Consider the following 26,195-nt stretch of genomic DNA (forward strand, 5'->3'; position numbering starts at 1 on the left):
GGATTTACGGGTTTCATTATGAAATTCTTTTAATAGCATAATATTATCTCATTTTGACTATTCAACGGCTTAATTCTTATCGGCTCTTATTATTTCCGTAGCTTTACCAATTCAGTCCTCTCCAATCTCCAGCTCTATTATTATTATTTATTTATTTTTTCATTTTGATTCCAAGTTGCTTCGCAATGAATGTATTCAAAATGAGGGCAATCGACGGGCAAATGCACTCAGAAAGCCAGCTCTCTTGTCACAAAGCATTTTCAATTTTTTAAGTAATGGACTGTTCGCAGTAGAGAGAGAGAGAGAGAGCGGCCCACGAGCGGCCCACATCTGTCCAAGAGAGAGAGAGAGAGAGAGAGAGAGAGAGAGAGAGAGAGGCCCACGAGCGGCCCACATCTGTCCAAGCCCCTCTAAGGCTTCACATTTCCTCATTTTCCCCCACAAAAAACACCGACTCATCTCTCCCTCTCTCTAGGGTTTAAGCAAAGTCACTGCTCTCTCTCCCTAACCAGTGGAGAAAGAGAGCGAAGGTTGCCTTGTCCGATCATCGGCTGTCCCCATGTCCCTCTACCGCATCCTCCTCCGCTCCCTCCGCCACCGCTCCTCCTCCTCCTCCGCCGCCGCCGCCGCCGACCTCCACTTCCTCCCCTCCTTGGCTCCCGCTGCTCAACACCGCTCCTTCGCCTTCAGCTCCGCCGAGGAGGCCGCCGCCGAACGCCGCCGCCGCAAACGCCGCCTCCGCATCGAGCCCCCTCTCCACGCCCTCCGCCGCGACAACTACCCGCCTCCCCAGCGCGATCCCAACGCCCCCGCCTCCCCGACTCCACCTCCGCCCTCGTCGGCCCCCGCCTCAATCTCCACAACCGCGTCCAGTCCCTCATCCGCGCCGGCGATCTCGATGCCGCCTCCGCCGTCGCCCGCCACTCCGTCTTCTCCAACACCCGCCCCACCGTCTTCACTTGCAACGCCATCATCGCCTCCATGTACCGCGGCAAGAGGTACACCGACGCCATTGCCCTCTTCCAGTTCTTCTTCAACCAGTCCAACATCGTCCCCAACGTCGTCTCTTACAATAATCTGATCAACACCCACTGCGACATGGGCAACGTCGACACCGCTCTCGAGGTCTATCGCCACATCCTGGCCCATGCGCCTTTTAGTCCCTCTTCCGTCACTTATAGGCATCTCACCAAGGGGCTCATCGATGCCGGCAGGATGGGGGATGCGGTCGATCTTTTGCGCGAGATGTTGACTAAGGGTCATGGAGCTGATTCTCTGGTTTATAACAATTTGATTTCCGGTTTTCTCAACCTGGGAAATCTGGACAAGGCGAACGAGCTGTTCGATGAGCTTAAAGAGAGGTGTCTGGTCTATGATGGAGTTGTGAGCGCTACGTTCATGGACTGGTTCTTCAATCAGGGCAGAGAGAAGGAGGCTATGGAGTCGTATAAGTCTCTGCTCGATAGGCAATTTAGGATGGTTCCTGCCACTTGCAACGTCCTCATAGAGGTCCTGCTGAAGCATGGGAGGAAGACCGAGGCTTGGGCCATGTTTGACCAAATGCTGGACAACCACACTCCTCCGACCTTCCAGGCAGTGAATTCGGATACCTTCAATATCATGGTTAATGAGTGCTTCAAGAATGGAAAGTTCGATGAGGCTATCAGCACCTTCCGAAAGGTTGGGACCAAAGCAGGATCTAGGCCATTCTCCATGGACGTTGCTGGATACAATAACATCATAACTAGGTACTGCGAACACGGGATGCTTGCGGAGGCAGATAATCTCTTCAGAGAGCTGATGTCAAAGTCACTGTGCCCGGATGTTACGAGTCATAGGACGTTGATAGATGCTTACTTGAAAGAGAACAGGGTTGACGATGCTTTGAGTATGTTCAACAGAATGGTGGATGCTGGATTAAGGGTGGTGGCTAGTTTTGGAAACAGGATATTTGAGGTGTTCATTGGGAATGGAAAGGCTGTTGATTGTGCTCAGGCGCTGACTAAGATGGGTGAGAAGGATCCAAAACCAGATCCCACCTGCTATGAGGTTGTGTTGAAGGGTCTTTGCGATGAAGGTTCATTTGACGTGGCCCAAGACGTAGTAGGGCAGATGATAAGGTATGGCATTGGCTTTACTCCATCTCTGCGTGAGTTTGTGTCCACAGCCTTTGGAAAAGCAGGTCGTAGTGAGGAGATTGAGAGATTGTTGAGCATGAATAGGTGGGGATATGCTCCACGGTATCCTCAACAGGGAACCAATCCGCAACCACGAGTACAAGGGCCTCCTCAGATGACTGCAACTCAGGGACCCTATTCGATGAATGGCTCACTCCCACCCCAAGGTGCGCCACAAGGTTTTGGGTCATTGAGGCCATCCCAGTCCAATGGACCTCTAGGACATCCGCAGACGGCTGCGGCACCAGGATCACCACCATTTTTGGGACACGAGAACCTTCTCCAACACATTGGGGTCAACCAAGACCCTCACAGGTGCCTGGGTCTTCAGCACCTTGGCAAGCTTCTGGATCACCATTTCCATCACAAATGGGTGGATTACAGGGGTCTTCGCCAAGTTATGATCCAGCAGCACCTTCTCAGGTTGCAGGGACACCGGGACCTTCACCGGCAGGATCACAGGGTTTCCACCCAGCGGATGAACAATCTGAATTACCTCCTGGTGCGAGAGAGGCGTCTGCTTGATTCTCGGACGAAATTGAAATGAAAGATCTCTGCTGCTATTTTAGAGCACTAGTGGGACAAGAAAAGATGTTGAAGCTGTGTGCATGCAATAGTGCTTGAGTTCTTCTGGGGATACTTGTGAGGTAGTGTCTCAAAGCAAATCATATTGCTTTTGCTCTGAAAGCCTGTATTATCAAATTGGATGAGACCGTTCCCTTCCCTGACATTATTGACATTATTTTGCTATGGTCAAAGGTCCAGTTGATGCAAAGTCGGGACATTGTATTTAATTTGATGATAAGGAGTTTTTCCAGCATGATCATAGCCATATGAGTGTCAGAAAGTTTTTGTTTGCTAGAACTGAATGGAATCTACTTATATTCAAATATTGTTGAGGAGTTTTGTTTCTCTCTACTTCCTTTTGGAAAATAAAATTCGGGTCAACTTTCTGGATTCTTTCTGCACGAATACTTGATCTAATCATGTTCAGAAGGTGTGAATTGTTAAAGCAGTTCATGTGCTTCGATTCCTATTTCTTTTCTTTTGCATGCTGCAAACTTTGCAAATAACGTTGCAATTTTCTCATGTTTGTTATCTTAGAGCTTAAGAGGACAGCAAAAGAAGGTCTTCCTTTTACCGCACTTCGTATTCTTCTTGCAGCAAAAAGTCTTACTATTTCCACATTCTGTGTTATGTGGCTAAGAGTTCTAACATTGGTGCGGTAGCCAAAATTGGTTAGCACTTCTTTTTCGGACTATGGAGTAGGAGATTATTGACTCAATAAGAGTTCTTCCAATTATCAAGAAGTTTGCCTACATTATAATCCCGTTTATATTGAATCTCTGGAAAATATCTGGTTTGTAAAGTCATTTGCTCCCCCGAATTAAATTTTGTACTCCTTGTTGCGTTGAAATAAATTCGAAGGAGAAACTTGGCACTGGAAACAGTACTTTGAATATTGAAATGATGGCAAAGATAATTATGTGGTGTTGGTGATGGATGGTGAATGCCTCTTTGATCGTGAACTATCCTTGGCCAGTTATGCTCAGTGTCTTATTATAGTGTGCCCACGAGAATGTCTTTCATAGCTAATTGTTGAACCTACGAATCTCTTGAACGTGTTCTGCCCTCCATTACATAATACTTAGCTGTGTCGCTGTTTCTTCGGATTGTGGATATGCAGTCTCTATGCAGAGGGTTTTTGCAGATCTACGAAGTTATTTTGTACTTAGAGTTGGTTTGAAAACGAAAAAGCAGTTGATGGATGGGACAGGGTGAAGCAGATTCTGAAGATGTTTATTGCATTTGCAAGTGGCGTTGGGTTTTGGGCGGTGGCAGTTTATAGGATTTCCAACTTTCTGGTTCATAATTTGGCTGCCGGTAAATTCAAAAATACTAACTTCAGAGGGTACTGCGAATCGTCGGTTCCCCCGGACAGGAGTAGTGGTTTGTGGATCCTGGCACAGGTGAAACCTTTATTTGCTTTACACTAGAAGAGTCATTGGCATTGCATGTCTGCTGTACATGTTGATAGAACCCACGTACACAACATGCTTTTTATTTTTTTTATTATTTTACACGCATCCTTTACGTAGCTAAGAGTTTCGCGCATTGGGGTTGATAGGATGAGGTAGAATGAGGACAGATACGTCCACGTTGTTTGCTGAGGCCAAACGCATTGGCAAGTCTTGGAAGAGGTCTGGACTGAACTAAACATGCATGTGTCTTGTTGCGTATAGAGACGGGCGATGTGTCCGCCGAGAATGATTGAAAGTGCAGGGAATCAAGAGGGTCATTGGACGCCTGTGACCATGTTCAGGGTCTCAAGCTCGGGCTCCCCACGTCCATATTTGGATTTATCCTGCAGCGACCCGCCCACCGAGGAGGCGCATATTGGGCCGAATCTGGAGCATCCCATTAAAATATATAGACATCGTATATGATTGCCACTTCCACGTAGTACGTACAGAGAGCGAGAGAGACACGGCAAAACAAATGCGTCGTCGTCGTGCCAATGAATGAATGCTGGGACGGGGGCGTTGGCGGGGAGAGAGTTCCAGAAACCCCACGCCACAATATATGGGGAAAAGCTGGTGGAGATCACGTGGTGGCCCTGTCGTGTTCAAGGAAAGCAAAATGGACCTTCTTTGCTTTGCTTGAAACCGCATGAATCCCGTGATTATTTCTTTCCTCTTCCTTCTCATTAACGAAAGGAAGCAAAGCCTAAATAATCATCATCTTCCCCTCCTCAATGCCACCACCCAAGAAAAGATGAGATGAGAGGAAACGGGGGAAGTTACAGTCTGTCAAATGCTGGAGATTAGGATTTCTTCACACCGTTCATTCTTCCCTAGCTCCTTGATTTTTTTTTTTTTTTTTGGGGGAATGGGAAATTGTAATGATCAAATGTACAGCTGACACATGCCCCCCGGCCCGATTTTTCCAAAAAAGCTGCTTCTCCATCCTCCCTCCCTCCCTCCCTTGATAAGAGAAAAAAGAGAGGAAAAAAGGCTCGAGCTTTTTGATTCTTGATCTCACGAGAGAGAGAGAGAGAGAGAGAGAGAGAGGAGCAGCGAAGCGATGATGGAGAGGAAGAGGGATGAGGAGGATGGGAATGGGCGTGAGCATGAGCACGACATAGAGATTGAGGGGAAGGAGTCGAGCCCCAAGGGAATGCGACAGCCCCTGCTCTCGCGCAAGCACGACAGCGGTAGCCGCATCAACCGAACCTCCCAGATTGCCATCGTCGGTGCCAACCTCTGCCCCATTGAGAGCCTTGATTACGAGTGAGCATGCTTCTTCTCGCCTCCTCTCCCCTCTCCCCCCCTTCTCCTTTCTGGCTTTAAGTGGGTCGTGTCGCTTCAGATGGCAGGTATTCGTATTGGGATGGCCTGCGGTTCTCACTCACCTTCTAGTTTGACAATGGTTTACGGAAAATGTAAAATCTGGGTCTTGGACATTACGATACATATCGTATCTCCTGGTGGTTTCCCAGCCGTGTGGAAATGAAACCACACGTGACTCCTGCTCTTCCTAGACTGACCCAATTCGTATAAACTGACGTCTTTCCCACAACAGGGATGGTCGGCTCATGAGATGCTGGGTTTTCCATACAATTATGCTGTGCTGCTAACTAGTTTCCTTTCGGTCAATGCATCTGTAGGATTAATCTCATTCGCCACTGATTGTCCATGTTTGCACGCGATTTGCCCGGTCTCACTCCTTGATTCTTCTTGTAGAATTGTGGAGAACGATCTTTTCAAACAGGATTGGCGGTCTCGGACGAAGTCGGAGATATATCAATACGTAGTTTTGAAATGGACTCTGGCCCTTCTTATTGGCCTAGGCACCGGATTGGTTGGGTTTTTCAATAACATTGCTGTTGAGAATATTGCTGGTTTTAAATTCCTGCTCGCCAACAATCTCATGCTTAAAGAAAGGTAAATGTTACTTCACTCCTGTGTCCTTTATCAAACCAATTAAAGTCGAGCTTTGATGAGAAATAATGCCAGAACAATTTGTATGATTTGTAGGCGAATGTTTATTCTCTCCAAAGAGGTTGTTACTTCCAATTTGCTGGTGTTTCTTCCCAGTAACTTTTCTTGCTTTGTAGTGCAGGTATTATCAGGCATTTGTAGCATATGCTAGCTGCAACATCGTTTTGGCTGTTGCTGCTGGAGCGCTCTGTGCTTACATTGCCCCTGCAGCAGCCGGTTCTGGCATACCGGAGGTGAAAGCATACCTCAATGGCATAGATGCTCATACTATACTGGCTCCTAGTACCCTTTTTGTAAAGGTTAGCAGCAAGTAGCTCCTCTTCCTCTCTTCCAACCCCCCCTCTTTTTTCTCCTCCTCCTCCTCCCCTTCTTATGAAAAAAAGAAAAAAAAAAACAAACAAAAGATGCCAGAACGTGTCTCAATATAGAATAGAATTATGATGCCTTCTGGGCATTCTGATGTTCTTGCATGTCATCATGCTTTCATCCTGCAGATATTGGTGCTGCTCTTTGTTCTTATATTAGCTTGAAATTGCTCTCATCAATTGCATCCATCTTAAATTAAATAAAATGTTCTGAGGTGATAATAATACCTGAATGGGCCTCTTCTTTTTCTCTTCTCTGGTTCCACGTCAGAATGTTGGGGCTGTATGGGTTAACTATATTGGGTCTCCCGTATATTTTAGGAGTTCTGTTTGCATCTTAGAGCATTAAGATCTTTTTGTTTGCTAAATTTCATGCTTGGTGCCTAATAATTCCGAGATGGCCAAACTTTCTAGGGATGTGCATCTATGGTGTACAATTGAATGAGATGCCATAACTGACCGTTTTATGTACCCAGTTTACCTGATTTCTAAAATTACATTGTCCCTTAACCAGAATATCTCATTATCTAGAGAAATCATCACTTTCAGCAGAATCTCTCATTAGTATAAGTAACTTGGGGGTATATTTAGACGACTGCTAGATAAATTTGGTTTAAACCAGAGAAATTCTACTTGTTTTGGGATGATCAATAGTCATTCAGGGATCAATATCACATTCTATTAGATCACGAATATGACCTCCTATGCATATTCCATTTTCCAACTGCTGAGCTCTTAGATAAATACTTTTGTCATACAAAATTTGTACTTCAGGCATGCCCTTTTTCTCCTTCATTTTTCCTTTGACCTTCTACTCCAGAGAGAAATTTATGCAAGATATCTCAAAATAATCACGAGGATGCTCTTAGAAGCACCAGTATTTCGAATATTCTAAACAGAGTTCCGCTCAATTTTCTTCACTTTTATGTTTTCGTTACAGATTTTTGGTTCCATATTTGGAGTTGCAGCTGGATTTGTTGTAGGAAAGGAAGGGCCCATGGTGCATACTGGTGCTTGCATTGCCTCTTTGCTTGGACAGGGTGGATCTCGCAAGTATCGTTTGACTTGGAGGTGGCTCAGATACTTCAAGAATGATCGGGATAGGCGGGATTTAATAACATGTGGTGCAGCAGCTGGAGTAGCAGCAGCATTCCGTGCTCCTGTGGGTGGGGTCCTCTTTGCACTTGAAGAAGCAGCTTCATGGTATTTGCTTCCTCTCTAAGCAATTCTAACTTACATTTTGCCCTTGGGTTGTGCTATAGTGAAGTCACTTTGGTTCCTGTAGTTTGGAGTGGTGCATTCTCACCTTCTTTTCGTGGTAACATCCCAAATTGCATGTTCTGGCTGAATTGCGACTTGGCACAATCACACTCAAGATTTTTAAAAAATTGTTGGTCCCTGGGGCTTGCTTTTTTCATTTTTCACATTTTGGGGTGGGGGTTGGGGTGCCTAGGGTCATATTATTTCTTTGGTTGAACTTGAATGAATCTGGTGGACAAGCCATTGACTTTCTGTTCTCAAATTGAAAATGCATGGGCAACCAGTTCAAGGGTAGTGGTTTGATCCTTTCCATTGAGGCAACCTATAAGCTGCTGTGCCGTACATTGAGTTTTGCCCAATTGCATTAATTTAGAGAATCCAGGAGTTGTTATATAACTGACCCAGTATTCCTAATTTTCACATAACTTTGGGGTGATGTATCTGATCCTGCTTCCTCTGTTTTGTGGTAATCTCTTTCCATTCATTAGCTTTGAAACTCAATGATGCATAGTGAAATTTCCACCAAAATAAATATTTCTGAATGAACAAGCTCCTGATTTTCTGCCTGCACCATTCCTCTCAGCTCATACAAGTCATCACATTTATTTACTGTGTATAATGGAAAACTTTTTATGGACCATTTTTTCTCTGGAGAGAGGCTAGAATAGGACTTGCAAGTGGTAGCTTGATGTCATTGCTCTGATCCAGTCATCTGCATCTATGCTGATTCAAGGCGTATGAAAATGTGGATTCTGTTGGTGGAGCAGGATTGATGAATAAAATGTCCACTCCTAATCTTTTTCTTTTTCACAAGTAAACTCTTTGATAGGGTGTTGAGTAAAACTTCATCACTCTTTCTTGTTGAGACACGGAAAATATTATACTTCTTCAATTCCCTTACCATTTCCTCCAGAGTTGATTCTGATCTTTGAAAATTTTCAGGTGGCGGAGTGCTCTTCTCTGGAGGACATTTTTCACGACAGCTGTTGTAGCTGTTGTGCTTAGAGGCTTCATAGAGTTTTGCAGGAGTGGGAGATGTGGGTTGTTTGGACAGGGGGGTCTTATCATGTTTGATGTTAATTCAGCGCCTGCCACTTATGGCACCCCGGATCTATTGGCAGTTATTTTGCTTGGAGTTATCGGAGGTATTTTTGGGAGTCTTTACAATTATATGGTGGACAAGGTCCTTCGAACATATAGCATCATCAATGAGTAAGCACCATTGACTCGAGTCTTGATAAAAGTAGCAGTGGAATATGAAGTATTACTGGCATTGTAATCAGTCAAACTTGTGTTCCATTACACCCTTTCTGATGCATACTGCTCCTTTAGGACTTCTTAGTTCTATTTCTTCCTTCTGTCATCTCTTTTCCCATTTTCCTTCTTCAAATCCTAGATATTGTCAACACTCAATGCCTTGCAAAGGAGTATCTTCATCCTGGATATTGATATGTGTGATCTGTTACCAGTGCTGTGCTTTCCTAATAAATGGCTGCCTCATCCCTAATATTGATCACCTCTGAGATGCTTCTGATTGTGTTTTATTTTATTTAGTCGATGTGATTTAAATGGAAACTGATGTTTGAATTGGTATGCAGGAGAGGTCGTTCATTCAAAGTACTACTTGTCATCTGCATCTCTTTATTAACCTCATGTTGCTCGTACGGCCTTCCATGGATTCTCCAATGTACACCCTGTCCTGCTCATTCGGAGGAGGAATGCCCTACTGTAGGTCGGTCGGGGAACTATAAGAACTTCCAGTGTCCTCCAAATCACTACAATGACCTTGCTTCCCTCTTCCTAACAACGAATGATGATGCAATTCGGAGCTTATTTAGTTCCAGCAGTGAGAAGGAGTTTCAAATGTCTACCCTTTTAGTTTTCTTTGCTGCCATATATTTCCTTGGAATCGTCACATATGGAATTGCCATTCCCTCCGGGCTCTTCATCCCAGTTATACTTGCTGGGGCCTCATATGGCCGCCTTGTGGGGAAATTTCTCGACCCTCTCTCTGGGCTTGACGCGGGACTCTTTGCCCTTCTCGGAGCTGCCTCCTTCTTGGGTGGCACAATGAGAATGACGGTTTCTCTCTGTGTCATCCTCCTAGAACTCACCAATAATTTGTTGATGCTTCCATTGGTAATGCTAGTTCTCCTTATCTCAAAAACAGTGGCAGATAGTTTCAACAAAGGAGTGTATGACCAAATTGTGAAAATGAAGGGATTGCCATACATGGAAGCACATGCAGAACCATACATGAGGAATTTGGTCGCCAGTGATGCTGTTTCTGGTCCCTTGATCACATTCTCTGGGTTTGAAAAGGTGGGGCATATACTTTATGCTTTGAAGATCACCAAGCATAATGGGTTTCCCGTGATTGATGAGCCACCTTTCTCAGCAGCTCCAGAATTGTGTGGACTTGTTTTGAGGTCCCATCTGCTGGTGTTGCTCAAAGGGAAAAAGTTCACGAAGCAGAGGATAATGACAGGATCAGAAATTGTGAGGAGGTTTAAAGCTCATGAATTTGCGAAGCCAGGATCCGGGAAGGGGCTCAAGGTGGAGGATTTGGACATCAAGGATGATGAGATGGAGATGTTTGTTGATCTGCATCCTATTACTAATATGTCTCCTTATACAGTGCTCGAGACCACATCACTAGCCAAAGCTGCTGTTCTCTTCAGGGAGCTCGGACTTAGGCACCTGTGTGTTGTGCCAAAGACACCTGGGGTCTCTCTCTCTCTCTCTCTCTCTCTTTCTCTCTCTCTCTCTATAATGCATGCATGCTCATGCACGATGTGCACACGCCCAAGCTTAAGCATGACCTTGAAAGAAAGTGCAATTTTCTTATAATGGTTTTGATTTTAAATTGCATTCGATCTGATTTTTGCAGAGGCCTCCGATTGTTGGCATTCTTACAAGGCACGACTTCATGCCAGAGCATGTTCTTGGGTTGCACCCCCATCTTCATTCGCACAAGTGAAGCAATGCAAATTAAGCAAAAGGTGAACTATTATAGTGACAGAGAAACCAATTGTACCGTCTATGCTCAGTGGCAAAGAGAGATTAGTGGGATTTGTAATAGGATGGCCATGTTTCTGGGTTTCTGGGTCCAACTGGTATTAGATCTGTAGAAAGAGCAGCTCAGCAACCGACGGATGACCAGGGAGCAACCACCATTGCCTTGAATGTGCAAATGTGAGTTTGTTCCTTAAATCTTTTCCATGAAACCATACTGCTCTTACGTCTATATGATCATCCGAGATGGTAATATGTGCCGGCTGAGTTGCTGCTTAGTGAAGAAGTTGAAATCATCAGCATTGGAATAGCTGCTCTCAACTTTCTGCGGTTGTAGATTTGGACGGCGTTCTTGATGGTGCTTATTAATTTTAATAGTAGAAATGATAGTAATTATAATAGTAACAATAGTGAGTGGGAAATGAAAGTGATAATAAGATGTGACCCAGATGGATTCCGGATTTTCATATATAACTCAAATTATTACATTAGCAAATATTTTATTGGTGTCGCCTGCGTTCCCATGTTCTCAGATCTGTGATGCACCCCTTAGCGTTGTCCTTGTACTTCGGAATTATGAAACCTTTCGTGTGGATAACCGTTCGATTCAACAAAAAAAGCGGAGTTTGAAAGCAAGTGGTCCAGAATGACCACTTCATCTCTGTCCTTAAGCCGATCGGAGTGGAGAGACAGCCGAGTGTTGTCATGTTGGCGGGAGGGTTTTGATGGATCTGAACGTGTCGTTTGAAGGAGAAGGGAATAGGAAGGGACTCGACCGATACGATAGTCATGAGGAAGGTGGGGGAGAACATAATTCTAGTCTTTGAAGAAAGAACACGGTTTCGATCGCCAAAAAGAAGAGATGCCGGACATCTTTTGGAATTTCAAAAAAGGGTATGATGGCTTCATCCTCGTGTCGCGTCGACTTTTCGTTGATTTTTCACTTGGGTCGCTTTACCTTTTGTTACCCAGGTTGAGAAAATTGTGGTCAATCACCCTCCGTGTTTTATCATCCACAGAAACAGTTAATGTATACGCCTAATGGGACTGTCGAGCTGTTATTAAATACCACATTAACAGGGAGGACATATGGTAATTTAGCATTTCTCAAATGTTCGATGAAGAAAACAGCAAAATTCAGAGAGATGAAAGCAACTTCATTGTCCATTTATGTAATTTATAGATGTTGGCTTGTCTCAAAAAAGTACTTGAGATAACGAGCATGCTTAACGAGAATTTAATACGACACTCCGTCCAGCTTTGATGGAGGATGATATCGAATAGATTATAGAAAATCGATAGCTTATCTGAGGGAACTTTTTTGAAGAGGTCGTTGAATATATTTGGAGAGAGCCCGGCTCCAAATAGTGCAAATGGGGAGAAGGGAGGGGAGACTTTTCCATCATTACCAATTTTATTAGCGGTACGAAATTGCAATCGTTAAGGGGGCGGGTTCTTTTTCTTCTTTTTCGATTATTTTTTGGCAACCTTACCTCGGTTTGAATGAGTCCGTGTCTCTCTCTCTCGAAGCGAAGCCAAAAGGCATTATTGTACAATTATAAATTTTGAATATTTTTGTGGGTGGTGGGGGGCGGTGGTGTGCCCGGGGATCTTCCTGCTCTCCTGCTCCTCGTCCTCGTCCTCCTCCTCGTCCTCGGTTCAGCTCAATTCAACCGTCAAAAAGAGACAAAATCAACACGTTTTTGAATTTCGAATCGAACCCTAATCTTCTTCTCTACCCCTCCCTCTTCCTCTCAATCTCTCTCTCTCCCTCTCCTGTGCCCGAAATCCTTTGCTTTTTTTGCTTTTTTTTAATAGTTCTTGAGTCTGTTCTCTTTCCTGCACAGATTAGAAGATCATCCCCCTCCCCCCTCTCGCTTATTTTATTTTGGGCTTCTTCATTGCATCGATCGTTCCGTCGCTCGATCGGCTCGGTGATTTCGGTCCAAAGATGGAGGCGATTGAGGAGCTGCTTCAGCTCTCCGATTCCATGCGCCAGGCCTCTGCTCTCCTCGCCGACGAGGATGTCGACGACACCTCATCGTCTTCCACCCGTCGCCCCGCCACTTTCCTCGATGTCGTCGGTCTTGGCAATGTTGTGAGTGCCCCCGGCCTCCCTGCCTTTCTCTCTTCCGATCTATAGCCATCGAGATTCCTCTCAAACGATGCCTGCCTCTTTTTGGTTCGCCAAAAGAACTTCTGGGTTGGGGTAGCTCCTGGATTCTGGGACTCCCGAAATGGGCAGTTTCTTCGTCCAGATAAGCACTGATATGGCCCTACGTTTGGCTTCGGACTCAGTTCATCGTGATTTAATTTTCGCAGAAACTTAACGAGTCGTGGCGACCACGACGGATTCTCGGTCTAGTGGATTGTATGAATTCAGCACGTTCTTTGTGTCAGTTTTGTTATTCGCGCTACATTGGATGATTGCTACTTAAGGTGGACAGTGTGAACTAGCACTGAGGTTGGATCGTCGAGGATGTATCGGCGAGACTTTTATCTTTTATTCTTCCATATTGGGTCATGTTGCTTAGCCAGGTGTTATTTCGCAGAGATCGAAGTTGGGATTGGCGAGCTTTCTATTAAGATGCTAGTAGTATTCCAACTGTATGCAAGTCGCAGTCTTATCTCCATGTTCTTAGCTCGTGGCTTCTGAGTTTTGTAAAATATGGTCGCAATATCACGAAAGATTTGCCTTTGTTAGTCAATTTACAAAGTGATTTGCGTATCCTTGAAGAACTTTGTGAGGGTTATGCCATAGTGGATGGAATTTTTACTTAGGTTTATGGCAATTTGTACGGTTTTGGTCCCCTTGCTCTGAGCTGATGGATATTGACGGGTGGGAACACCATTTTCTTTGTAAGCTAGTGAGGCAAATTATGCTCTCACAGTGAATCAGTGTAAATGTGGACTAGAAAATCATGGTATCTAGAAATTTCTGGTTGCAGTTATGTCATTTAACATACAGATTGCTCCTAGTCCGGCATATTGGTGCTGTTCCATGGGACTTTTATGCTGTTTTTGGTTATGCTAGCATCTGTTTGCTTTGCATGTTTGTTGGTGGGACTGTCGCCGTAAATAGTTAGATTTCTTGACAACTTGTACATATTTGCACACTTTTCAGGGTGCTGGAAAATCTGCTGTATTAAATAGTTTAATTGGACATCCAATTTTGGTAAGTTTCTTTCATGTTAAGCTCTTGCTTTTTGCGTTTTCAGTGTTTCTGTTCTGTTTCGTCTAACTTCATTTTCTGTTGGATAGCCTACTGGTGAAAATGGGGCTACTCGTGCTCCCATAAGTGTTGAATTATCCAGGGATAGTTCTGTAAGCAGCAGGTCCATAATCTTGCAGATTGACAACAAATCTCAACAAGTTTCCGCAAGTAAATCCCCTTACAAGCTTCCGCTACATCCTTTGGATAGTTGGCTCTCTTTAGAAAGCCTCTGTTATGATCGTTTTTCCAATTAATTAGTAAATATAACACATCAGTCATAACATGATTTCACTTTTATGTGGTTTTCTCAATTTGCAATTCCTAGGTGCTCTTCGGCATTCGCTGCAAGATAGGCTGAGCAAGGGTTCATCAGGAAGGGGTCATGATGAGATATATTTGAAACTCCGCACTAGCACAGGTATGTTTTTAGTTTTATTATTTTGTTTGAGGGTGATCTTTTTGAATTTTCCCCCTTGTTGAAGAAATTGAATGCTAGAAATTTACTCTTGCAAGAACTCTTATGTCCTTCTGGGGTAATACTGTTTCTGTTTTTCTTCTTCTAATGTTTCAAATTCAGGTGTTTGTTTCTCAACTGTCTTTGACTTTTAGGTGGGTTATCAAAGAGCCATTAGCATAAAAACCAAGGTTGATGTGTGTAACATGTACTTATTCTACTTGAGCCTATTGTTGCAAAGGGCTGGCTGAAGCACTTAATGAATTGCTGTGGGCTTCACCAATTTTTATGCAAGCTATGCTGGAGAGAGAGGAAAAAAAAATTCCATTGCTTTGCCTAAATTTGGCTGATTCAATGCATTGAAAGAAAGTTATTCCTTCAAGTTAAAGGCTCGTCTGGATTGGCTTTTACTTCTTGTTTTTGGCTTAATCTAAATTGTTTAGATAACACCACTTTTGAATTCCTTTAAATCCAAAACTCATGAAACTTTCATGAATGGTACTTTTTTAGTGCAAGATGACAGGCTTCTAAAACAGTCGGTTATATCTGCATTTCGTTATATTAGTGGAAATTAAGGCCAGTGATGAATGTATAAGAACACGTGATTCATGGGTCTGCATTGCAAGGCAGGTAGATGATTCTTGGCTATTTCCGGGCCTTACCTGCATGAATTACTGAATCTTGAGTTATTGTTGGGTGAATAAGACTAGCTTAGCTGGCTGTAATTAATAAGTGGTCGATTGGAGCTGGGATGTAGCTCAATTTGTGGAGCTCTGCTCTTGTAATTTATGTTCTTGTGATTACGGGTTCGATGTCTAATTGTCCAGGCAATAACAATAGTATCTTGTACTTTTTCTTTTTTATGTGTTGCCATTGTAAATGCATGTTAGTATTCCTGAAATCCTAATTTCTTGTATAATGACTCCAGCTCCACCATTAAAGTTGATTGACTTACCGGGTCTGGATCAAAGGTTCATGGATGATTCACTGGTGAGTAATTTGAACCTACATTAATTTTCAAGGCATATCATTCTTCAATGACGTATGAGCCAATGATGAATTAGTATGTTTTCTTTAGGAAATGCTCCTCCTTTCTACATCTGATGTCATTATTTCCTCTTATCCAGATCAGCGAGTATGCTGAGCATAATGATGCAATTCTGCTGGTGATAGTACCTGCTTCTCAAGCACCAGAAATTTCATCAGCTCGGGCCCTTAAACTTGCAAAAGAATATGATGCTGAAAGTAAAGTAGCTCTCAAGCTTCATTTTGATCATGATGTACATATCATGTTTTATCCTGTGATAATGATTTCCAGGTGCCTTTTCCCTTTCGTTTGTGCTTTAGTATTAAAAACATCTTCCTGTCATGGTTGTAGGCACTAGAACTGTTGGGGTCATTAGCAAAATTGATCTATCAGCGACAGACTCAAAAGCACTAGCAGCTGTTAAGGCTCTCTTGTCAAATCAGGGACCGCCTAAAACATCTGATATACCATGGATTGCTCTAATTGGACAGTCTGTTTCTATAGCTTCAGCACAGTCTGGTGCAGGGTCTGAGAGCTCTTTAGAAACTGCCTGGCGTGCTGAGAGCGAAAGTCTGAAATCTATATTGACCGGAGCCCCTCAAAGCAAGCTTGGTAGAGTAGCTTTAGTTGATGCTCTTGCAGGCCAGATTCGCAATCGTATGAAGATCAGAGTTCCGAGTCTGCTCTCTGGGTACTTGCTTTATGTCCTTCACTCTTTCTTGCCTTTATTTCACTATTGCAGCACCAAGATATTTTGTTGTTTTCCTTATTTACCTTTTCTAATAGAAATTTGATGTGCTTTGTTATTGGATTCTATTTTGTATCTTAGCTTACTGGTTTTTTCATTCCAATTGCATGTGCCTTGTGTGTTTGATGTGCGCTCTCTGGAGCCAATTTGTGTCTTGATCGTACTATACTTCTATGTAGTTCCCAATTTGACACTCCAACCCTTATAACATCTCGCAGGCTTCAGGGAAAGTCTCAGCACGTTCAGGATGAGTTGGTGAGGCTTGGGGAACAAATGGTCAGTAGTTCTGAAGGTACACGAGCTCTTGCTTTGGAGTTATGTCGTGAGTTTGAAGACAAATTTCTCCTGCATATTACAGGCGGTGAGGTGTGTTCCTCTCATCTGGCATTATCTTTGTTCGAAATACAAATGAAAGTCATTTGCCACTTGCAACATGTGCAGCTTCTTCTCTGTTCAAATAAAAAATTGGAGCTTTTGGTGATTTACCTAGGGGAGCAATATTCTGGTATAATATTATGCCTTGATTCCATGCTCAATGAATGGGTTGCGTATTCTCATTATCCCCCTTCTTTTAGTCTTTACTATGACATTTGATCTGGATGTGAGAGATAAGATGATGCCACGTGATTGCTTTGTAAGAAGAGTACGGGTGAGCCTTCTGAACGGCTGCCTTTGAAAAAGAAAAGAAAGTAGAGTTGAGCTCTTAGCATCTCGCTTTTTGTTTTCTATACTTGTACCTAAGGGAGCTATGTTAACCGGAAACTTCTTGTCGGGTGAAGTCAATTGTCCAACATGAGCAAAGTGGTAGAGCTAGATTCAGATTACCAGAATCTTCTGGAATAGATAGAGGTTACCTGGCCATATTTTGCCTGGCATTCTGATGTGAGTAACTGCAACATATGATAGACATTATTGCCTGGAGTGCTCCTGATTTACTTGACCCTGTTATGCCTGACATTCTGAGATGATTAACTGCAACATACGATAGACATTTTTGCCTGGAGTGCTTCCTGATTTTCTCTGCAGACGCATTAGTTGTAATGCTATTTCTGTTTTTGCAGGGCAGTGGTTGGAAGGTTGTGGCAAGTTTTGAGGGCAATTTCCCTAACCGAATCAAACAGCTTCCTTTGGACAGGCACTTTGACATTAACAATGTCAAGAGGGTATATTTTCGTTTTTGCTGTATATGGAATTTCATGTCCTTTTTGCACAAAATTTATGTTGCATTTTTCATGTTATGCTGGTTCTTTTTACCATAACAGATTGTGTTAGAGGCTGATGGTTATCAACCGTATCTGATATCACCAGAGAAAGGGCTAAGATCTCTGATAAAAATTGTCCTAGAAATGGCGAAGGAGCCTGCAAAACTCTGTGTTGATGAGGTAAATCATGTGATATGATGATTTTAGTTTTCTAGATGTTCTATACACCATCCTCCCTGAGCTAATGTGATGATTCATTCAGGCGTTCTTGCCACTTTTCAGCTGACCATGAAGCAATGTTTTTTTAATTTAGGTCCATCGTGTGCTTGTGGATATTGTTTCTGCAGCTGCAAGTGCTACACCAGGTCTTGGAAGATATCCTCCCTTCAAAAGAGAGGTAATGTCATGTTAAAGCCATCAATATGTGTGTGAATACATGCTATTATAGTCAATTAACTTAATATGATCTTCTTTGACAGGTTGTGGCAATAGCTAGTGCAGCATTAGATAACTTCAAGAATGAGGCCAAGAAAATGGTGGTTGCCCTCGTTGATATGGAACGTGCATTCGTTCCTCCCCAACACTTCATCCGATTGGTGCAAAGGCGGTATGCTTGAAACTTGTGTGGAATAAATGACAAACAACGTAACTGTCTTACACCGAAAAAAAAAAAAATTATGAATTTTTCTGGATAGTTCACACATTCTGGCATGGCACTGCTTCTAGCAACTTTTATATGTAGAGGTTTTAGTTGACATAGCTTGATACAATATAGGTGTAATATAGGTGCTTGTGTTTTTTTTTTTTTTTTTTTTTTTTTTTTGGTAAATTATAGGTGCTTGTGTTTATATCATTGGTACAGCAACAATTGCCCTTTATGTTTCATTCGGGATTGACTGTCAGTTACATGCGTTACTCTCTCATAGACAAGTAATACGAAACTGTTAACTTCAGTTAAAACACATATCTAGAGTGGTGATTTCGGCATAAATGCATCAATTTCTTGTATCTGGTTATTTGTACCTTTGCCTGCTGGCTTGACATGATTACGAAGGAATGAGTTAGAATGACAAAGATTAAATTAGCAAAAAATGTTTCTTTTTCTCATCACATCTGTATGGTTCTACCTCCTCTTGAATCTGAGCAGAATGGAGAGGCAGCGTCGTGAGGAAGAACTCAAAAACCGACCGTCCAAAAAAGCCATTGAAGCAGAGCAATCTATGCTAAACAGAGTATGTATCTTTGCTTTCAAGAAGCGGATTCATTCCTATCATTGAGATCGATTAACTTTTTCTGCATCATGGGATAGCCTTGTCATACCTTTTTCAACTTTCTACAGGCTTCAAGTCCTCAAACTGGGGGTCAACAAACTGGAGGTAGCTTAAAATCTATGAAAGATAAGTCTGCTCAGCAAGATAAGGATGTTCCAGAGGAACCAACACTGAAAACTGCTGGGCCTGGAGGGGAGATAACTGCAGGTTTGTTCATAGTGTTCCTTAAACTTTGCGGTATGCTACTTTCTGTCAGATGATGACTGATAAAATCATGATTACTGGAGCAACTATCTACACACTGATTTCCTTTGCACGAACACCTTTGTTACTTGTGACTGAATGAAGTTTTATGTCTGCAAGCAGCCACTTATAATGAGTTATGTGCATGCGGATACTTGATTTATATGTTTGCATACTATTGGTGAAGCATTGATCTTCATGTTAAATCTTAGATAGCTTTTTATTGCTCGATCACTTCTTTTTCTTTAAATTTTGAACTTGTAATTTGTTTATTTTAGATGGCCATCCTGATTATTCAGAGATATTCTTTGGCTTAGTCTGTAGGGACATTTGTTTTCATCCTTTTCTCTCGCTATGTCCTACTTGTATATTATACCAATTTCTAGTGCTTCTTCAAAATTTTCTTCATTTACTCAAGAAAGGTTGCTTACTGCCCTCTATGTGGAAACTGCTATGAAGTGTTGGAGAATTCCCCTTCATGTGAGGCCATTTTTATTTTTAATTTTGGACATTCATTTTCTTAGAGAATTGTTCTCTGTAGTTTGGGTGGCCAATCCTTCATGAAACCCATATTTTCTTTTTTAGGATACAAAGTTAATGATCTGAGCCATCTTTTCTTGTGGGTGTGTCTTGCTCCGTGGTAATAATTTTAAATAAAGAGGGGTATTTATTCTAATTTCAAAGATTGTCTACTATGCAGGATTTTTGTTAAAGAAAAGTGCAAAAACAAATGGATGGAGTAAGAGATGGTTTGTATTAAATGAGAAAAGTGGCAAGGCAAGTATTATCATACATTGTTGAAGTATTTTATTTTAAACATTGACAAAAGTTATACTTCCCCCAATCCAGTCAGTCTACCCTTGTGCTAGAGCTGTTTTAATTGAAGCAGAATCGTGTTCTGTTAGAAGTGTTGGCTTTGGCTTGGATATATGTGGAGCAACATTGCTGCTGTTGGTTGTACCTTGCTTTTATGCTAGAGAGAGTTTTTTGGTCATGTCAGATGAATAACCTTTCTCATCATGAGTTTCAAGTCTTCTAACTTTACCTATTTGTTCAATAGTGCCTCCCAATCATGTTTTCGCTAATTAATTAGAAGAAAAAGCAACTTGTCAACACAAGAATTTATTTTATATGCATCTGTTAAGTTTGTCAATGGATGCATTAGCAGGGATATTGGATTTCTGATAAATATATGCTGATTGAGATGTAGTTCGAGTGTTTAATTTGTGAGTCGTGCAAAGTGGATGGGGTTTGTTTAGATTTTAATTATCATTCATCTATTATAATTGCATGCTTGATGCATATGCATTTCTTATGCATCTGGGTTGCTGTCATATAGCAAGTGTGTCCAGGGTTAGGCTATGGATGGGAAGTTACAGTCGAGGGTGTTAAAATTATTTTCAGATAATTTTGCTGCTACCATCCTCTCTGCAGCAGAATCAACAATATTTGGATAAGGGAAGTGCTGATTTTTAATGTTTTACAGCTCGGCTACACCAAAAAGCAAGAAGAAAGACATTTCCGTGGTGTCATCACTTTGGAGGTAAGCAGTCTATGAGCATATTTAGCTGTCCTCAAATGTTTCCTTTTATATTTTATGCAGCGGTTTTTTTGTCTTCTTATGACTGCATTTTTTTCAACCCTTGTATTATATTAGTTGTTGTGAGATATTTAGGGCATGTTGTGTGCTCACTTTTTATTTATTTATTTCATCTATACATTTAGCAAATAGAAATGCAGCACTTAGATGGTTCTGCTTATTGATGAAAGACATGTCATTGGTATATCTAGTGAAATGACCAAGATTACATTTCCTCTTTTATTAATATACAAAATCTGAGAAGCTCTCCTAGGTATTCTTGTAATACCACATTGGCATTCTCCATCCAAATTCTACCGTAAGAAGACTATAACCTCTTAGATGACGTTTCAGACTCTGCTGTGTCTTTGGCATCATTCTTGAAAAGTTTGGTTTTCATTTGTATTCCATTTTGCATTTTTTCCTGCAGCAGAGTGTGCACTTCTATTTTGTGTTTTAGGGTGCGTTTGGTAACGTTTCTGTTCCGGGGAACAATATTTTTTTTGTAACTCTTTTTTCTGTTTTTGTTCTTGTGACAGTTTCTGAGCATTTGAATGCGTTTGGTAATTACACAAAATTTTTGTTCTTGGGAAAAAATGCATTTGGTACGACCCCATATATTATTATGACTTATAATATTTTTAATTTTTTAATAATTTTATTATATATATATATTTTTTTTTCTTCTCCTTCCTCCTGGCGATCAGCCAAACAAGGGGTAGTGAGGTCGCCGGCCACCGGCGTGTTTGGGGCGACCTCGTCGGGGGCTGGCGAGGCTTTAGCGAGGTCACCGGCCTTGTTTGGCTGGTCGTTGGCTGACATTGAGGTCGGCGACCAGCTGTGGGAAGAAGAGAGGAAGAGAAAGGGGAAAAAAAGGAAGAATAGAAAAGGAAAAAAAGCTTGATTCTTGTTTCCTGAGTTGTTTCTGGGAATAAGAAGCAACTTTTTTTTTTTTTTTTTGTTTCTTGTTTCTATTCCAAATCTGTTTCCGGGATCTAATTTGTCCCCGAGAACAAAAAACCTACCAAATGTGTTTTTGTTCTATTTCTGCTCCCAGCAACAAAAGAACATAAACACTTGTTTTTGGGAGCATTACCAAACGCAGCCTTAGTTCCTCACTCAAAGCTCTTGGTTTGAAACTAACTATCTGAGAACAACTTTCCTTTTGTGGGTTCAACTTATTGGATTGCAATTTGTTTCAATACCATTATTGCTTGTTTTAGCATTTGTGATAGTGGGAAGCCAGAAACTGGCGGCCATCTAACTTAAGATGATTTGTGTTGTGAGGGGAAATTATTTGTTATTATTCTTTTACTAGGTTCTCTTTTATTATTGTCAATTGAAATTTATGTTCCATGGCATATTCTATGTGTCATCTCGGGAATTGTTGATTCCTTATTGATCAACTCAATGGTACAAGCTATTACTGAAATATTTCAGTCTCATGTTGGGTACATGTTTGTACCAATACTTCTGGTCTTATGCTTGTGGAGAAGTGCATTATCTTCTGTTGTTCAAATTTTCTGTTTTTTTCTTTTTTTTCCTTATCTGACTGCTTGAATGAAACTTTCAGGAATGTAATATTGAAGAAATTTCTGATGAAGATGAACCCCCACAGAAAAGTTCCAAGGACAAAAAGGCAAATGGACCTGAAAAAGGGCAGAGTCTTGTTTTCAAGATTACTAGCAAGGTTCCATACAAGACAGTTTTAAAAGGTGCTGATTTAGTCTATCATTTGTAATTTGCCACTGCCAATGGTCAGTTGCTAAAATTTGTCTGAAAATAAATGTTGCAGCGCACAGTGCTGTGGTTTTGAAGGCTGAGAACGCGGCAGATAAAATCGAGTGGTTAAACAAGATAAGAAATGTTATTCAACCTTCCGCGGGAGGTCAAGTAAAGGGCGAATCCGGTCTTCCTGTACGACAGAGTCTTTCAGATGGTTCTCTGGTGAGTATGATGCGACAAATGCATGAGGGGTAGGAGACCTGCAGATCTGAAAGTTTTGCTTGAATTTTCTTTTCTTAGGATACAATGGCAGCCAGAAGGCCTGCAGATCCAGAAGAAGAGCTCCGATGGATGTCTCAAGAAGTACGTGGTTATGTTGAGGCTGTTCTTAACAGCCTCGCTGCCAATGTTCCAAAGGTGATTCTTTTTGGCTTGATGAGCGTTGCTCTTGTACTTCGTACTCATTGCTAGTCTGAGTTTAATTTGACCATCTTTGTGGCTGAGCAGGCTGTTGTTCTTTGCCAAGTTGAAAAGGCCAAGGAAGATATGCTTAATCAGTTATACAGTTCAATCAGGTTACTTCATCCTTTATGGAAATTATGCTTTTTGTTTGAGAATGTGTTTGTTGTGATTCATTGCATTTCTACTAGCACAACTATCTAAGATCTTCTGAAGCTTGTACTATTTGTGGGAATTATAGTGTTTTTTGTCAATCCCCTGAACAGGTTAATGTTGGGAGACATAGGTGTAGTATAAAATTTGTTTTGCATGTACAATCTCCTGTCTTATTGTAGATATTGTCAACTCAACTATGAAGGTTAGGAGATATTTACAAATTGATCGGCAAATCTAACAAATTGAGCCCTTCTGCAGCAATTTTTCTCTAGCTATGTGAGAGTCAGTGCAGATGTGTTCACATCCTCTTAAAAAACCAAATCTGAGGCCTGTCACATGCGAGATTTATCGGTCCATACTCAGGGATGTATAAAGTCAACATCATACATCCTGGTTGACCCAAAAAAATAAATACGTCCCTTGTCATCTAACAAAGCATATCACAAGTGGCTTCTGCCATATCATTAAATGATTCTGACCCATAAATATTGGGTCATTAGGTGGAGGATGGTTCATATATGTTCAGTCAAAATATAGCAATGTGGAATTAATACTTTTGAGACATGTAAACTGAAAAAATAACAGCATGTGAAGCTGACATGTGGGAAATCAGATTAACAGGAACCATTTACCAACGAGATTTAAAAGGCACATTTAAAATTTAGTGCTAGTAGGAGCATGAAAGTAAATGAAGTTGGCTTTGATTTTATCTCAAAATTATGACTCCACCAACAACCCATCTATGAGCTTAAGCAGGTCTAGAGGTGTAGTTTAGTGATATATGACATTAAATGCCATTGGTCAAAATTCTGGTCTGATCTTTTGATTTAAGAATAGTATTGCCATGTGATAGAAACCATTAGGTTGCCTCTGAGTAGAGCCAGAGTATTTTCTGGTGCAACTGCTGAGAGCCTAAGGCATACTGTTCTCAAGTGCGAATTTTGCAGTCTCAGTTGCACTTAGCAGGAGGACCCTATAGGAAATATCCTTCGCTTATTATGTGTCACTGAAGACTGGTAGCCTAAATGTTCCATCACTCCTCACTTTGCAGTTCCCAAAGCACGGCAAAAATTGAAGAACTCCTTCAAGAAGACCAGAACGTGAAACGCAAGCGGGAACGGTACCAGAAGCAGTCTTCTCTTCTGTCAAAACTTACAAGGCAACTTAGTATTCATGACAATCGAGCATCTGCCGCCTCCAGCTGGGCCAATGATGGCAACAGTTCAGGTACCGTTTACATACTCTGGGGTGCAAGTAATGAATGAGGCAGCTATCTTGCATGTTGCCATGGAAATTGAAGAATGTATCGTCTACATTTTTTCTCAACAAGCAAGTCTATGGTCTGCAGAGACATTAATTTTATCTTTAACACCTATGCACATCCTTATTGACACCCAACATCTTAAGATGATACAAAGAAAGTCACAACCCACAAAACTTTGCCTGGTCTTAATGCTGTGGAGTGGATTGGATCTGACTTGGTTGACATTAGTTACCTGGAGAAAGTCAAGTATTGAGTACTTTTTATTAAGATGCTAAGTATGTTGTCTGGACCAACTAAATCTGGAGGCTCTTCATTGTATGCTGTTGCTACGCAGGTCCTTTAGTTCGTCATCTTGGATCTTGTTTTACTAAATGATTCATATATACCTCTGCTTGTATATTTTGTGGGTTTTGCTTTGTGCATTGATGTGGAAGTGATATCTCCTCACAAACAACCTAGTCTCAGTTTTTGGGTGACTAATTGGAAAGGAGTCTTGTTGTGCAGAAAGCAGCCCAAGAACCAATGGAACCGTGTCGGGCGATGACTGGAGGTCTGCATTTGATGCTGCAGCCAATGGCCCTACTGATTCAAGATTTGGTGCGAGCCATAGCAGGCGTTATAGTGATCCTGCGCAAAATGGTGATGCCAACTCCACATCCAATCCCGGTGGCCGGCGTACGCCTAATCGGTTGCCACCTGCTCCACCACAGTCTGGTTCAGCTTACAGATACTAGTTGGAGCTTATTTTGGGTCATATTACAGATCCCAGTTAGCCTGGTACTTTTAGCATGACATGTTCAAGCATTTTTTCGAGATCCCATGATGTTATATAGATCGATAGAAGTGGGTAAATATGGCATTGATACACCATTTGTCCTTCCATTAGCATTTATTTTATTTCCGGGGGTGCTATTACCTGTTCACCAAATTTTGCTGTCTGTACTTTCGTTGTATCATTCTCCTTTTCCAGTTTATTTGTTTTTGTAACTGGTTTATTGGCCAAGGAGCCGCACTCTCCTGAGATGGTCAGATCACACCGGCATCTTTTGTAATACTATGTGGCATTGGATTAGTGTGCGTGCGTGACTTTGCCTCTTGGGTTGCTATGGTGTCGTTGGAACTAGAAAGAGCAGATCTGGGCCGTGAAGACGGTTTAAGCAATTAAATGAGGAAATTCAGGTGTGCTCCAAATGTATTGTTTATATCGTGTATTTTGAAAATTTTCATATAAGCATTCTAGGCAACTGTCATTATTGAAGGAGATAACCAGATTGGGAATTTAGAGACGACTCCAATTTACCCTTGAAAGGGGTTAAGCCTGAGTTAGGTCTCCAAAGTGTCCATTGCAGATCATCCCCTAACATTAAGGGATGCCCATTGTCTGCGCCTGGAAGATTCAATATATTATAGTAGTGGCGGCCTTGACAACCCCGAAATTCATGAAATCACCCTATGCCTTATTACCTCGAGAAGTAAAGCAGATGAAGAGATGCAGAAAATACGAAAATCCACATGCCAATGCTTAAATTACTTTGATCTGCTTTCTCAATGATTAACTAGTGAAGTGTCACAAATTAAGCATGTCCATGTTGATCCTCGGCGGAGGACCCAAGAGGCTAGAGCGTAGGAGACAATTCTTGACCAAGACTCACAATTCATGAACAAAAACTATGTCGTAAAAAGGAAATAGTGAGGTTATCTCGTTGAACAGATGGGCAATTAGAACAGGACAATCAGAGCCCTATGCTCAAAAGACAATGCGAAAGGTCACCGAATCGCAAAGATTCCTCAGTGGGTTTCCATATAGCAGCAGTAAATGCCCACGAAAAGAGAAAAGGAGAAGAGTGAGGAAAGTTGACGTTTTTTGCAGAGATGAAATGAACTCACACAAGATGAAAAGTCAAATTCGAAGTAAAATTTTGTCGCGCGACATGAGTAGCGCACCTCCCAATGCATAGGTGCCTGATACAACAGGAAGCCAGCGGAGCAGTGTCTATCACGCCCGGATTAAGCGCCACAACCACCATTCAATCGG

At 41.9% G+C, this 26,195-nt stretch overlaps 3 protein-coding genes across 4 annotated transcripts; all 3 read left to right on the top strand.

Annotated features, from left to right (window-relative positions):
* The first annotated feature begins 457 nt into the window (after window positions 1–457).
* On the top strand, window positions 458–3,145 carry LOC104420024 (pentatricopeptide repeat-containing protein At1g10270). Its single transcript, XM_010031920.3, is given in 2 exon segments — window positions 458–803; window positions 806–3,145. Coding segments are annotated over 2 exon segments (2,163 nt in total). The 5' UTR covers window positions 458–559; the 3' UTR covers window positions 2,725–3,145.
* Window positions 3,146–4,775: 1,630 nt separating this feature from the next.
* Window positions 4,776–11,329, top strand: LOC104420025 (chloride channel protein CLC-c). 2 transcript variants are annotated; one of them, XM_010031922.3, is made up of 8 exons: window positions 5,329–5,467; window positions 5,547–5,840; window positions 5,921–6,121; window positions 6,300–6,477; window positions 7,484–7,746; window positions 8,746–9,015; window positions 9,402–10,530; window positions 10,694–11,329. In XM_010031922.3, the coding sequence occupies exons 2-8, from the start codon at window positions 5,833–5,835 to the stop codon at window positions 10,781–10,783; spliced, it is 2,139 nt and encodes a 712-aa protein (XP_010030224.1). In that variant the 5' UTR covers window positions 5,329–5,467; window positions 5,547–5,832; the 3' UTR covers window positions 10,784–11,329. The 2 variants fall into 2 exon arrangements, with proteins under 2 accessions (XP_010030223.1, XP_010030224.1); XM_010031921.3 differs by lacking the exon at window positions 5,547–5,840 and having other exon boundaries at window positions 4,776–5,467.
* Window positions 11,330–12,418: 1,089 nt separating this feature from the next.
* Window positions 12,419–25,237, top strand: LOC104420026 (dynamin-2A-like). The gene is made up of 22 exons (XM_010031924.3): window positions 12,419–12,916; window positions 13,943–13,993; window positions 14,080–14,200; window positions 14,358–14,450; window positions 15,415–15,476; window positions 15,614–15,731; window positions 15,865–16,204; window positions 16,480–16,627; window positions 17,323–17,424; window positions 17,524–17,643; window positions 17,777–17,860; window positions 17,943–18,070; window positions 18,611–18,695; window positions 18,803–18,941; window positions 19,678–19,754; window positions 20,464–20,520; window positions 22,130–22,271; window positions 22,352–22,503; window positions 22,582–22,698; window positions 22,789–22,856; window positions 23,948–24,123; window positions 24,665–25,237. Exons 1-22 carry the CDS (start codon window positions 12,770–12,772, stop codon window positions 24,892–24,894), a joined length of 2,757 nt encoding a protein of 918 aa, XP_010030226.2. The 5' UTR covers window positions 12,419–12,769; the 3' UTR covers window positions 24,895–25,237.
* Window positions 25,238–26,195: the final 958 nt, after the last annotated feature.

Source organism: Eucalyptus grandis, chromosome 9, assembly GCF_016545825.1.
Source record: "Eucalyptus grandis isolate ANBG69807.140 chromosome 9, ASM1654582v1, whole genome shotgun sequence".
Lineage (NCBI taxonomy): Eukaryota > Viridiplantae > Streptophyta > Magnoliopsida > Myrtales > Myrtaceae > Eucalyptus > Eucalyptus grandis.

What these genes read in the sequence shown, in the direction of transcription:
- LOC104420025 (XM_010031921.3), top strand. Translation starts at nt 5,262, where the DNA reads ATGATGGAGAGGAAGAGGGATGAGGAGGATGGGAATGGGCGTGAGCAT. An exon ending in AATCTCATGCTTAAAGAAAG is followed by an intron (nt 6,122 to 6,299) that starts GTAAATGTTACT and finishes TTTGTAGTGCAG; the next exon opens with GTATTATCAGGCATTTGTAG. An exon ending in CTTGAAGAAGCAGCTTCATG is followed by an intron (nt 7,747 to 8,745) that starts GTATTTGCTTCC and finishes GAAAATTTTCAG; the next exon opens with GTGGCGGAGTGCTCTTCTCT.
- LOC104420026 (XM_010031924.3), top strand. Translation starts at nt 12,770, where the DNA reads ATGGAGGCGATTGAGGAGCTGCTTCAGCTCTCCGATTCCATGCGCCAG. An exon ending in GAAACTCCGCACTAGCACAG is followed by an intron (nt 14,451 to 15,414) that starts GTATGTTTTTAG and finishes TAATGACTCCAG; the next exon opens with CTCCACCATTAAAGTTGATT. An exon ending in GTGGTGTCATCACTTTGGAG is followed by an intron (nt 20,521 to 22,129) that starts GTAAGCAGTCTA and finishes TGAAACTTTCAG; the next exon opens with GAATGTAATATTGAAGAAAT.